Genomic DNA, 12,811 nt, shown 5'->3' with positions numbered 1-12,811 from the left:
AACCCACTGGTCAACGGGGTTTTGTCAGCATTTTAATTAGTTCAATTAACTATAATTAGGAGGTGGGGCCTAGTGGTTAGTGACAAGGGTTATTTTATAGGGTATTATTTAAACTAAGTAAATGCTAATATGGGGGCCGTGTGTGAGTGACATATTACACTTTTTGTTAGTGCTAAAGACGTTCCTGGTAGGCCGGGCCCACGTGTCAGTGACTCAGGACAGTCCAAAGGCGGTGCCGCGCCGGCGGTACAACTCCGGCGACCACAAGAACGGTGGTGGGGCTCGAGATTGCGTCTCTAGCGACCATTTTGCGCACAGAGGATGCATTTGAATCAGAGAAGCGGCGAGCGTGCAACGGTGGCATAAGTTCAACTGGAGATGGCCGGAGTTAGCATTGGGGTTAAGGCGAGGCGGCGGTTGGAGCTTGGGGTGGACGCTGGCGAGGCTGCGGAGGACGACAAGGTGAACGGACGGCGGCGTTGGGTTCCTAGGAGCTTCAGGAGCTCAATGTGGTGCTCGAATGCAAGCTTCGAATGTAGTGGCTGTGGCGGTGATGCGGATGGTGGCAACGAGCACGGTCAATGGCCAGGGAGCTAGCTAGGGGGCGCACACGAGCAGAAAGATAGAGAGGAAAGACGACGGGGCTCATAGTGAGACTATAGAGGTGCAAAGCGGGTAGGCGATGCTCTGGTCGGTGAGCAGCGAGCGGCACGACAGAGCTTGACAACGACGTCGATTCCGGCGATGTAGGGGCTCCTGACTTGAGCTCGTGGCCGCACGCGACGTGGGCGACGACGGCGAAGATCCTAGATATGAACTCAGATGAGGAGGAGCTCGGTGGCAACGCGAAAGGGCATCATTAGGGTGAATTCTCTATAGCTTAATTATAGGGGCGTTACAATACCTGTAGTATGATAGTGGCATGATGTTGACACTTGAACAAATCTTGAAAATACCACTTGGATCCCCTCTTAATAGTGCCGGATCCTTGTAACTCAAAATTTATATAAAGGAGTCTACACTTCTTCTCTGTTGTCATCTTCTTGAGTCATATCTTGTTTGATGTGTCCATGATCCCTACATAATGATGCCAAGAAGACTAATATCATGTGTATTCACTTAGCAAATATAATTAGTCTCATGTATGTATTTTGTCATCAACATCAAAATTTGATTAAGAGCATGATTGCACTTTCACATTTGCTCATTAAATCTATAATCAGAACTTCTTATTGGTTCCATTTTGATTAAAGATGCATAAAATCACATAATGACCATCAAGAACATCATCTAAATTAATACCGTCTAGCCGCTAGGCCAGGCCCAGCCTGGACAGAGGCCGGCCATGTCTTTGCTGGCGAACCATAGCCAGGGTATAGAACCGAGCGGCAAGAGGTAGATTCGGTGGGGACACGAGTCATTAATAACAAAATATTCACGACCAATATTGATTTCTCCATTTATACTTGGGCGAAGATCGGTGCGGATTTTCTACGCTTGTGAAGGCGGTGGAGATAGGTTGTCCATTGGCCACACGTACCTTTTCCCATCTATAAATACCTTGTCATACGAGGCATACCAGCACCCAACCACCACACTATCTAGTGGGAAGAGTAGGAAGATCCCCAATCTCCTCCAGCACCATCTGGCTCTAACCATCAGGTACATGTTCCATTATTTGTTTCCCTGCCTTGTTTTATCATTAGGCTTCTGGTGCTTTTAGTTTCATCATGAGGCTTCTGGTGCTTTTAGTGTCCATGATTTACATCCATGAGAATGTTAGAGGTGGATCTATAATAGTATAGGGTGGAAGTATTCATTTTAATTTGATCTATTAATCAATATCTTCATGGTTGTTGTTCTTAGCACCCATCTATATATATTATTGCTGGCATGTTGATGTTATCTTGGCGCATCGGTTTTTTCAGTCCTGTCATTATTTCATTTGAAATAGACAATTTTGTTTCATTGTGTTATGCGATGTTTAAACTATGAGTTTAGTAATATATTAAGATTTTGCTAGTTGATTCTTTTCAAGAATAACAATGTGCTTGCAAGTACTAATATGGCATGCATGGATCAAGAAAAATATATATTCATGTGTTTGTAATTCATTTAGGTGATCATGGAGCTCAAGGCCAAAGGATCCACCTCTATCAAGGCACTACTTGTAGAGGACATTGGAGTTTGTAGGTTGGTCCTCTCAACAATTCTGCTCAGACTTCACTGTGAGGTTACTCTAGCCATGAATGGGAAGGAAGCTGTTGATTTGTTCCTTGCGGGGAAAAAGTTTGACATTGTTTTGTTCGATAAGAATATGCCTATCATGACTGGTCCAGAGGTACTTAATTCTATACCACTGTATATGCAAGTATTTGGCATATATATATAATATATAATTTTTATATTGCTCGACAGGCAATTGTGAAGATTCGTGCTATGGGGGAAACTAATGTGAAGATGGTTGGGGTTTCTGCCGATAACCATGCCATGGAGGCGTTCATGAGTGCTGGTGCTGATTTATTTGTGCCCAAACCAATGAGGATGGAGGCTCTTGGCCCTATCATTCAGGAGGTCATCAACAAGAAGAAGAATGAGATGGTCTAGCGCAATTCATCTTGCTTAAGTGGTGGAGGAAATAATAATGCATAACTTTTCGATCTATGTCTGCTTCAGTCTCCGTTGTTGTGTTGCTTTTTCAAATGTATCATTTGATTTTGAGAACTTCATGTTAATGGCAAGACATCATTATCCATAATAATAAAGTACCTATGATATATTGGATCGATATGATCTATAGGTCTTTATGTTTTTGGCCAAGGCTTCTCACTAACTCAGGTTTCATGTTGTGAGTCATGCACCATTTTGAGAGGAAAATTATTTGACTATCAATATTTTTTTACTGTTATATTGTCCGGACTACTAGTTAATGGTCAGTGTGGCGTATCCAATTAATGACCGCTATTAGTAATCCATCACTGATCCTTTATAATAAAATATTGGCAAACACCCACATATCTCTGCCATGTCCATATAAGTTAAATTAACTTGCCAAGCATCCATCCAGCTGCTTGAGAAAGGTTTCACTACTAGTGCGTCTACGGATTGCAGCAAGGTTCAAAGACCCCTTATTCGAAATCCTAGCATTTATGGTATTACCACATTTATTTCCCGACCTTTCTCCTCTTGCAACATCAGCAAGCACAAACTTGACATTTGGCCCTAGCCCCGCCATTCAGCCTCCTTGGTGTTGACGAGTTATACATTTAAAATTTTACAATCTACTATGAGGTTCTCGAAGGAAGTACAGAGGAGCGTTGTGTCGTCTCCTAATTCCAATGATTGAGATTAACACGCCATACATCCAATCGGGTTCACGCAGAAGAAAGAGGGCACGTGCGAGCTGCATATACGATGTAGGAAATAAGCCACGGCGGGGCTGAGAGCATGCGTGTGTGTGTGCATGCGCTGGTCGCGTCAGGTCCGGCCCGTGGCAGGCTCGGGTGTGCGCGCGTGCCCAAGTGTAGGTGTGCATGTGTGTGCGAGTCAGTGCGTGTGTGTGCGCGTGGCTACGTGGGTTAGCTAGCGAGGGATAGGGGGGAGGACTGCGTCAGGCGCGCAGCATGGTCGCGGCGATCGTGTGCGTGCGCGATCGGAGCGCGCAAGCCAGAGCGCCCGGGACGTGGCGAGTGGCAGGTGGGCGCGTTCGAGCGTGGCCCGGCGTGTCAGAGCTTGCGGGTATAAAACCCTCTCCACCCCTGTGTAATCGCTAAGGAGATCAAGTTCGAGCTTGAGGTGAAATACAGAAAAGCCGTACGTACGGCGGGCGTTCGTGCGCCGGAAAAATTCTTTGTGTTCCTCTTCCTCCTCTCCGAGCATGTCTCTGGTGATCGTTGTCGAGTGCTGCAGCCCGTGGCGCCAATATTTGGTATCAGAGTGAGGTGAGGGAGCTTGTCGACGGTGATGGCGATCATGCCGCACGGCGGAGGCGCAGGCTCGGTGTCGATGGCGATGCCGATGCTCACGCCGGACAACTACACGGTGTGGGCGATCAAGGCGCAGGCAATTCTCGATGCCCACACGGTGTGGGAGGCGGTGGCGCCGGCGGGCGACCCGGCGGTGAACGCGAAGAAGTGCAAGACGGCGCGCGCGATGATCCTCGGTGGGCTGCTGCAGGATGTGCTTTTGTCGGTGGCGGCGAAGCTCACCGCCACAGAGGTATGGGACTCTCTGAAGGTGAGGTTCGTCGGCGCCGATCGAGTGCGGGCGGCCCGGCTGGTGACGCTTCACGGCTAGTTCGATCGCCTGAAGATGGCGGACGGCGAGGGGCTGGACGTGTATGCAGGGAGGTTGGCGGCGATGATGGCGCGGTATGCGGACCTCGGGGAGACGCTGGGCGACGCGACACTCGTGAAGAAGCTCCTGGACACCGTCCGCGAACGCTTGTTCTCCGTCGTCGCCGGCATTGAGCAGTTCTGTAACGTCGACGAGATGGCATTCGACGAGGCGCTCGGGCGGCTGCGCGCGCTTGACGAGCGGACGCGGCGCCGTGGACAAGATGGTGGCGGGCACGGGGGTGATCAACTCCTCCTGACCATGGCACAGTGGCGGGCGCGGGAGCGGCAGCAGGGCGGCGCTCGGGACGACGACGACGGACGGAGCATGGCGTCGGGCAACGACGGCAACAGATGCGGGCGCTGCTACAAGTGCGGCGAGCGCTGCCATTTCAAGCGGGACTGCCCCCAGCTGTGGAGGGAACTGGTGGCGGAGCGCGCGTTGCTACCGGACGTCAGCGTCGAGGACGCCGGCCTCCTCTAGATCGTGGCTTAGGGGGTGAAATGTAGGAAATAAGCCACGACGGGGCTGAGAGCATGCGCGTGTGTGTGCATGCGCTGGTCGCGTCAGGTCCGGCCCGTGGGGGGCTCGGGTGTGTGTGCGTGCGTGTCTGAGTGTAGGTGTGTGTGTGTGTGTGTGCGCGTGGCTGCGTGGATTAGCTAGCGAGGGATCAGGGGGAGAGGACCGCGTCGGGCGCGCAGCATGGCCGCGGCGATCGTGTGCGTGCGCGATCGGAGCGCGTGAGCCGGAGCACGCGGGATGTGGCGAGTGGCAGGTGGGCGCGCTCGAGCGCGGCCCGGCGTGTCGGAGCTCGTGGGTATAAAACCCTCTCCACCCTTGTGTAATTGCTAAGGTCATCGAGTTCGAGCTCGAGGTGAAATAGAGAAAAGCCGCACGTGCGGCGGGCGTTCGTGCATCCGAAAAATTCTCGGTGTTCTTCTTCCTCCTCTCCGAGGGTGTCTCCGGTCATCGCCGTCGAGTGCCGCAGCCCGTGGCGCCAACAAACGAATTGATTAAAAAAGGTTCGAAGCTTGCTACGGAAATGGAGAAATTTGTTTAGGGATCTATTATCTCGTTGAGGAGGTCCTTCATGGACAACCAAGGAGCACCACGAGCGAGGTAGGGCTTGGGGCTGCCCCAAATAGCCTTCGACCATCTATGTCACTACATCTGGCCTTTACTTGAACTATTACTACTGGAATGAAAAATACACTACATATGTATAAAGAATAGTAATCCTTAATTTTCCTTCGCATAGCATAATCGAATATTACAAAGGAGAACACGAAGCTTACATAGACATGATAACCACGTGCATAAATCGATAACTATGGATTGTGACTGACATGTGGGGCATATTGACTGTTGAGTCAGCAGTCAACAGTCAGGTTGACTAGTCAAACCTGACCAATGGGACCCATTGGTCAGAGGGGTTTAGTCAGCATTTTAATTAGTTTAATTAACTATAACTTGGAGGTGGGGCCTAGTGGTCAGTGAAAAGGGTTAACTAATAGGGTATTATTAAAGTTAAGTAAATGCTAATATGGGGGGCGTGTGTGAGTGACATATTACACTTTTTGTTAGTGCTAATGACGTTCCTGGTAGGCCAGGCCCACGTGTCAGTGACTCGGGATAGTCCAAACGCGGTGGCGCGCCGGTGGTAGAGCTCCGGCGACCACAAGAACGATGGTGGGGCTCGGATTGCGTCTCTAGCGACCATTTTACGCACGGAGGACGCATTTGAATTAGAGAAGCGGCGAGCGTGCAACGGTGGCATCGGTTCATCTGGAGATGGTCGGAGTTGGCATTGGTGTTAAGGCGAGGCGGCGGTTGGAGCTTGGGGTTGACTCTGGCGAGGCTGCGGAGGACGACAAGGCGAACGGACGGCGGCGTTGGGTTCCTAGGAGCTCCAGGAGCTCGATGTGGTGCTCGAATGCAAGCTTGGAAAGTACTGGCTGCGGCGGTGATGCGGATGGTGGCAACGAGCACCGTCAATGGCCAGGGAGCTAGATAGGGGGCGCGCGCGAGCAGAAAGATAGAGGCGAAAGACGACGGGGCTCATATTGAGACTACAGAGGTGCAAAACGGGTTGGCGAGGCTCTGGTCGGTGAGCAGCGAGCGGCGCGACAGAGCTTGAAGACAATGTCGATTCCGGCGATGTAGGGGCTCCTGAGTTGAGCCCGTGGCCGTAGGCGACGTGGGCGACGACAACGAAGCTCCTAGACATGAACTCTGACGAGGAGGAGCTGGGTGGCCACGCGAAGGAGGTCGTCCCTGGTGAAGGCAAAGTCGGGTTCGCGTGGGAGAAAATAAAAGCGGCGCGGAGGGGGAAGATGGTGAGCTCGGGTTCAATAGGTGGCCGTAGGGGTCCTATAGGCGCCGTAGGGAGGTTTGGATGGCCGACATGTGGCCATCCTGGCCATGGGTTGCCGCATGGAGTCCACCTCGCCTTTGTGAACTGTGGTAGGGGATAACCTGGGTGGGCTGGGCCAGGCCACACTATGCAGTGATGGCCCAAGTGCAGAGTGTGTCTTTGTTGTTTTTCGTTTCTTTTTTTATGCTTATACTTTCTTTACTAATTTGCATTTTCTTTTAATACCAAATGCTTTTAGTTGTAGATGAAACTTGTCACATAAATAGTAGGCAATGTTTAGAGCTAGCCCACCAAGTTTCAATTTATTTTGAAATTTTTAAATATTTTCTAAAATTGAAATGGATCAATTTAATGTTGATGGTTCTGTTTAAATGGTATTAAGGGCATTTAAATATTTCAAATGGTGGTGGTTTCTTCATGACAATTACTAAGTGAATATTTGCAATTGTTTTACTATTTGAAGAAATATTAATTTGACATGCAATTTGAATTTGAATTTGAGTTTGATTTTTTTATCAAGGGGCAATAAGCTTAGCAAAATAATATGGCCGGGCATCATTAGGGTGAATTCACTATAGCTTAATTATAGGGGCGTTACAGTACCTGTAGTATGATAGTGACATGATGCTGACACTTGAACAAATCTTGAACATACCACTTGGAGCCCCTCTTAATATTGCGGGATCCTTGTAATTCAAAATTTATATAAAAGAGTCTACACTTCTTCTCTGTTGTCATCTTCTTGAGTCATATCTCGTTTGATGTGTCCATGATTCCTACATAATGATGCCAAGGAGACTAATATCATGTGTATTCACTTAGCAAACATAATTAGCCTCATGTATGTATTGTGTCATCAACATCAAAATTTGATTAAGAGCATGATTGCACTTTCACATTTTCTCATTAAATCTATAATCAAAACTTCTTATTGGTTCCATTTTGATTAGAGATGCATAAAATCACATAATGACCATCAAGAACATCAGCTAAATTAATACCATCTAGCCGCTCGGCCAGGGCCTAGCCTGGACAGAGGCCGGCCATGTCTTTGTTGGCGAACCGTCGCCGGGGTAGATCCGAGCGGCAAGAGGTAGATCCGGTACCTGCATGCGACGCGGAGTCGTTGCCATGGTTGTGCGAACCGGTACCCTGCCAATCCACGGCAGGGCGCAACCACATGCATCCGGATTCGCCAAATCCGGTAGCCGCGTGCGCCAAATCCCACGGCCACAGATATAGCAGTTGACCACCAGTGCAGGGCGAGAGAGGCACATATCCGACTGTTGTGTTATGGTCAGTTGGGCTAGACTGTGAGACAGTGAGTCAGCGAGGTGGCCGAGAAAATGGCGCCGGCGGCTATAGTGGGGGTGGGGCGAGGGGGAGGGGAGCAGGAGAAGGAAAAGGGAGAACCATGTCCCCAACGGGCGGGCTAGGGGAGGACAAGGGCACGCGTCGCACTCGTCCACCCGTGTCCTTTTCGATGCAAATGCGGCCCAAATTTGGACCGTGAGTGGTTTGAAAGCGGACAGAAAAAGGACATTTGTCCATTTGCTCCCGCGCGTTGGGTCGTATTTTGTGTCTGTTTAGCCCCAAACGGACGCGGCCAGACTAGTTGGAGTCATGCATTGGAGTTGGCCTTAGATGGCTAGGTACTTTCTACGGCAACAAGCCTACCCGAGGTTCAAGTTCTACACATCGCATGGGTGCTCAAATATTTTCTATATTTAGTTCAGTATTTCTTACGTTATTATTTCAATGCAATGACTTGGACTTTTACAATGAAGTGCTTGTGGTGGCATTGTCAATCTCAACATCTGTTGACTCAACATCACATTGCCGCTCCTAGTGGTAGGTATATGTCTTCGCCTTCATAGGGGGTGTGTGTGTGTTGTGAGTTTATGCGTTGTAACTCGTCTCTCAAAATAAAATATTAACTATAGTATATTGGCCAACATTCGAAATTTGGAACTATAACTCATGCAACTTCTAGTAACTTGGTGACATATAGTTTAATACATGAACTTAGATATGAAACATTAAGTTGCATATAAACATCAATCGAAAATATTTATGTGGGGACATGAGTCATGATACATCTCCGTCATATCTACTTTTCCTAACGCTTTTCCTCTTGTTTTAGACTCTAATTTGCATGATTTGAATAAATACTAACCCGGACTGACGCTATTTTCAGCAGAACTATGGTGTTGTTTTTGTGCAGAAATAAAAGTTCTTAGATTGGAACGAAAGTTGCGAGGAATTTTTATATGAGATAATTTCTGGAGCCAAGAACCACCAGAGGGGGGCACCTGGGTGGGCACAACCTACCAGCCCCCCCCCTCCAGGCACGGTCAGGTGGGTTGTCCCCACCTGGTGGCCCCACAGACCCTGAAACAACGCCATAAAATCCTATTTTTCCAGGAAAAAAATCAGGGAGGAAGAATTTGTTGGGGAACATAGTATTTCAAAAAAATTACCTGCGATCACGCAAGATCTATCTAGGAGATGCATAGCAATGAGCGGGGAGAGTGTGTCCATGTACCCTCGTAGACCGAAAGCGGAAGCGTTTAGTAACGCGGTTGATGTAGTCGAACGTCTTCACGATCCAACCGATCCAAGTACCGAACGTACGGCACCTCCGTGTTCAGCACACATTCAGCACGATGACACCCCTCGAGCTCTTGATCTAGTTGAGGACGAGAGAGAGTTCCATCAGCACAACGGCGTGGTGACGGTGATGATGAAGTTACGGCGCAGGGCTTCGCCTAAGCACTAAAACAATATGACTGAGGTGTTAACTGTGGAGGGGGGCACCGCACATGGCTAGGAACAATTGATGTGTCTTCTAGGGGTGCCCTCCCCACATATATAAAGGAGGGAGAGGGAGGGAGGCAGCCTAGGGCGCGCCCAAGTAGGAGGAATCCTACTTGGGCCCCTAGTCCAATTCGCCCCCCCCCCCCCCTACCATATTTGGACAAGTGGGAAAGGAAGGAGGGGGGAGAGGAAGGAAGTAGGAGTCCTACTTCATACTGTCCTTTTCCTCCTCTCCTTTCCATTTCTCCCCACGTGGCTGGCCCTATAGGGGGCGCACTAGCCCCTTGTGGGCTGGTGTGTTCCCTTACTTGGCCCATTAAGCCCATATCTTTGCCGGGGGTTGCCCGGAACCGCATCTGGTGACCCGGTATCACTCAGAACACTTTCGGTGTCCAAATACCATCGTCATATATATGAATCTTTACCTCTCGACCATTTCGAGAATCCGTGTCATGTCCGTGATCTCATCCGGGACTCCGAACAAACTTCGATCATCAAATCACATAACTCATAATACAAATCGTCATCGAACGTTAAGCGTGCGGACCCTACGGGTTCGAGAACTATGTAGACATGACCGAGACACATCTCCGGTCAATAACCAATAGCGGAACCTGGATGCTCATATTGTCTCCTACATATTCTATGAAGATCTTTATCGGTCAACCCGCATAACAACATACTTTGTTCCCTTTGTCATCGGTATGTTACTTGCTCGAGATTCGATCATCGGTATCATCATTTAGGTGATCATGGAGCTCAAGGCCAAAGGACCCACCTCTATCAAGGTACTACTTATAGAGGACATTGGAGTTTGTAGGTTGGTCCTCTCAACAATTCTGCTCAAACTTCACTGTGAGGTTACTCTAGCCATGAATGGGAAGGAAGTTGTTGATTTGTTCCTTGCAGGGAAAAAGTTTGGCATTGTTTTGTTCGATAAGAATATGCCCATCATGACTGGTCCAGAGGTACTTAATTCTATATCATTGTATATGCAAGTATTTGGCATGTATATATATAAATAAAATCCTCTTATTTACAAAAAATACAATATAATATTTATATTGCTCGACAGGCAATTGTGAAGACTCGTGCTACGGGGTAAACTGATGTGAAGATGGTTGGGGTTTCTGCCGATGATCATGCCATGGAGGCGTTCATGAGTGCTGGTACTGATTTATTTGTGCCCAAACCAATGAGGATGGATGCTCTTGGCCCTATCATTCAGGAGGTCATCAACAAGAAGAATAATGACATGGTCTAGCGCAATTCATCTTTCTTAAGTGGTGGAGGAAACAATAATGTATAACTTTTTGATGTATGTTTGCTTCAGTCTCCGTTGTTGTGTTGCTTGTTCAAATTATCATTTGATTTCGAGAACTTCATGTTAGACCATTGTAAACTTTGCATGCATGGCACAATCGATTGTTCTCTCTCATTGTTTCTTTTGAAATAGACAATTTTGTTTCATTGTGTTATGCGATGTGTAAACTATGAGTTTAGTAATATATTATGATTTTGCTAGTTGATTCTTTTCAAGAATAACAATGTGCTTTCAAGTACTAATATGGCATACTTAGATCAAGAATAGAATATATTCATGTGTTTGTAATTCGTTTAGGTGATCATGCAGCTCAAGGCCAAAGGACCCACCTCTATCGGCACTACTTGTAGAGGACATTGAAGTTTGTAGGTTGGTCCTCTCAACAATTCTTCTCAGACTTCACTCTGAGGTTACTCTAGCCATGAATGGGAAGGAAGTTGTTGATTTGTTACTTGAGGGGAAATAGTTTGACATTGTTTTGTTTGATTAGAATATGCCCATCATGACTGGTCCAGAGGTACTTAATTCTATATCATTGTATATGCAAGTCTTTGGCATGTATTTATATAAATATAATCCTCTTATTTACAAAAAATAGACAATATAATATTATTATTGCTCGACATGCAATTGTGAAGATTCATGCTATGGGGGAAACTGGTGTGAAGATGGTTGGGGTTTCTACCGATGATCATGCCATGGAGGCATTCATGAGTGCTGGTGCTGATTTGTTTGTTCCCAAACCAATGAGGATGGATGCTCTTGGCCCTATCATTCAGGAGGCCATCAACAAGAAGAAGAATGACATGGTCTAGCGCAATTCATCTTGCTTAAGTGATGTAGGAAATAATAATGTATAACTTTTTGATCTATGTTTGCTTCAGTCTCTGTTGTTGTGTTGCTTGTTCAAATGTATCATTTGATTTCGAGAACTTCATGTTAATAGGAAGACATCATTATCCATAATAATAAGGTGCTTATGATATATTGGACTGATATAATATATAGGTCTTTCTGTTTTTGGCCAAGGCTTCTCACTAACTCAGGTTTCATGTTGTGAGTCGTGTACCCTTTTGAGAGGAAAATGATTCGAATATCAATATTTTGTAACTTCTATATGATCCGGATTACCCTTTAATGGTCAGTGTGGTGTATCCAATTAATGACCGCTATTATTAATCCATCACTGGTCCTTTATATAAAACTATTGGCATACACCCCCATATCTCTGCCATGTCCATGTAAGTCAAATTAACTTGCCATGCACCCATCCATCTGCTTCATAAAGGTTTCACTAGTAGTGCGTCTACGGATTGCAGCAAGGATCAAAGACCCCTTATTCGAAATCCTAGCATTTATGGCAATACCACATTTATTTCCCGATCTTTCTCCTCTTGCAACATCAGCAACCACAAACTTGACATTTGGCTCTAGCCCTGCCATTCAGCCTCCCTGGTGTCGACGAGTCATACACTTAGAACCATGCAAGACATTGTGAATAGCACCTACACACAAAAGAATAAATACTCTCACCCAATGCGATCAAAGGGGTTGTAAATCCCCTCGGCGGTACATTGCAAGGATCAAGTCTGATAATGATAGATAGATAAAAACACAAAATAAAAGAACGGAAAATAAATTGTAGCAAAGTATTTTTGAATTTTAATATATGATAAAGGTAGACCCGGGGGTCATAGTTTTCACTAGAGGCTTCTCTCTCGAACAAAAAGCATACGGTGGGTAAACACATTACTGTTGGGCAATTGATCGAAAGCGCATATTTATGAAGATATCAAGGCAATGATCATGTACATAGGCATCATGCCCGAGACAAGTAGACTGACTCCTGCCTGCATCTACTATTATTACTCCACACATTAACTGCTATCCAACATGTATCTAGAGTATTATGTTCGTAAAGAACGTAGTAATGCCTTAAGCAAGATGACATGATGTAGACA

The 12,811-nt window shown here is 46.9% G+C and overlaps 1 protein-coding gene and 1 pseudogene across 1 annotated transcript; both read left to right on the top strand.

Moving 5' to 3' along the window:
- The first annotated feature begins 1,595 nt into the window (after positions 1–1,595).
- Positions 1,596–2,820, top strand: LOC123184522 (two-component response regulator ORR42-like). Its single transcript, XM_044596619.1, has 3 exons — positions 1,596–1,662; positions 2,120–2,341; positions 2,419–2,820. Exons 2-3 carry the CDS (start codon positions 2,126–2,128, stop codon positions 2,605–2,607), a joined length of 405 nt encoding a protein of 134 aa, XP_044452554.1. The 5' UTR covers positions 1,596–1,662; positions 2,120–2,125; the 3' UTR covers positions 2,608–2,820.
- Positions 2,821–6,126: 3,306 nt separating this feature from the next.
- LOC123184520 (two-component response regulator ORR42-like) lies at positions 6,127–10,790 on the top strand (annotated as a pseudogene).
- The last annotated feature ends 2,021 nt before the right edge of the window (positions 10,791–12,811 follow it).

This window comes from Triticum aestivum, chromosome 2A, assembly GCF_018294505.1.
Source record: "Triticum aestivum cultivar Chinese Spring chromosome 2A, IWGSC CS RefSeq v2.1, whole genome shotgun sequence".
NCBI lineage: Eukaryota > Viridiplantae > Streptophyta > Magnoliopsida > Poales > Poaceae > Triticum > Triticum aestivum.
This window is presented reverse-complemented; position numbering and strand designations above follow the sequence as displayed.

What these genes read in the sequence shown, in the direction of transcription:
- LOC123184522 (XM_044596619.1), top strand. Translation starts at nt 2,126, where the DNA reads ATGGAGCTCAAGGCCAAAGGATCCACCTCTATCAAGGCACTACTTGTA. An exon ending in CTATCATGACTGGTCCAGAG is followed by an intron (nt 2,342 to 2,418) that starts GTACTTAATTCT and finishes ATTGCTCGACAG; the next exon opens with GCAATTGTGAAGATTCGTGC.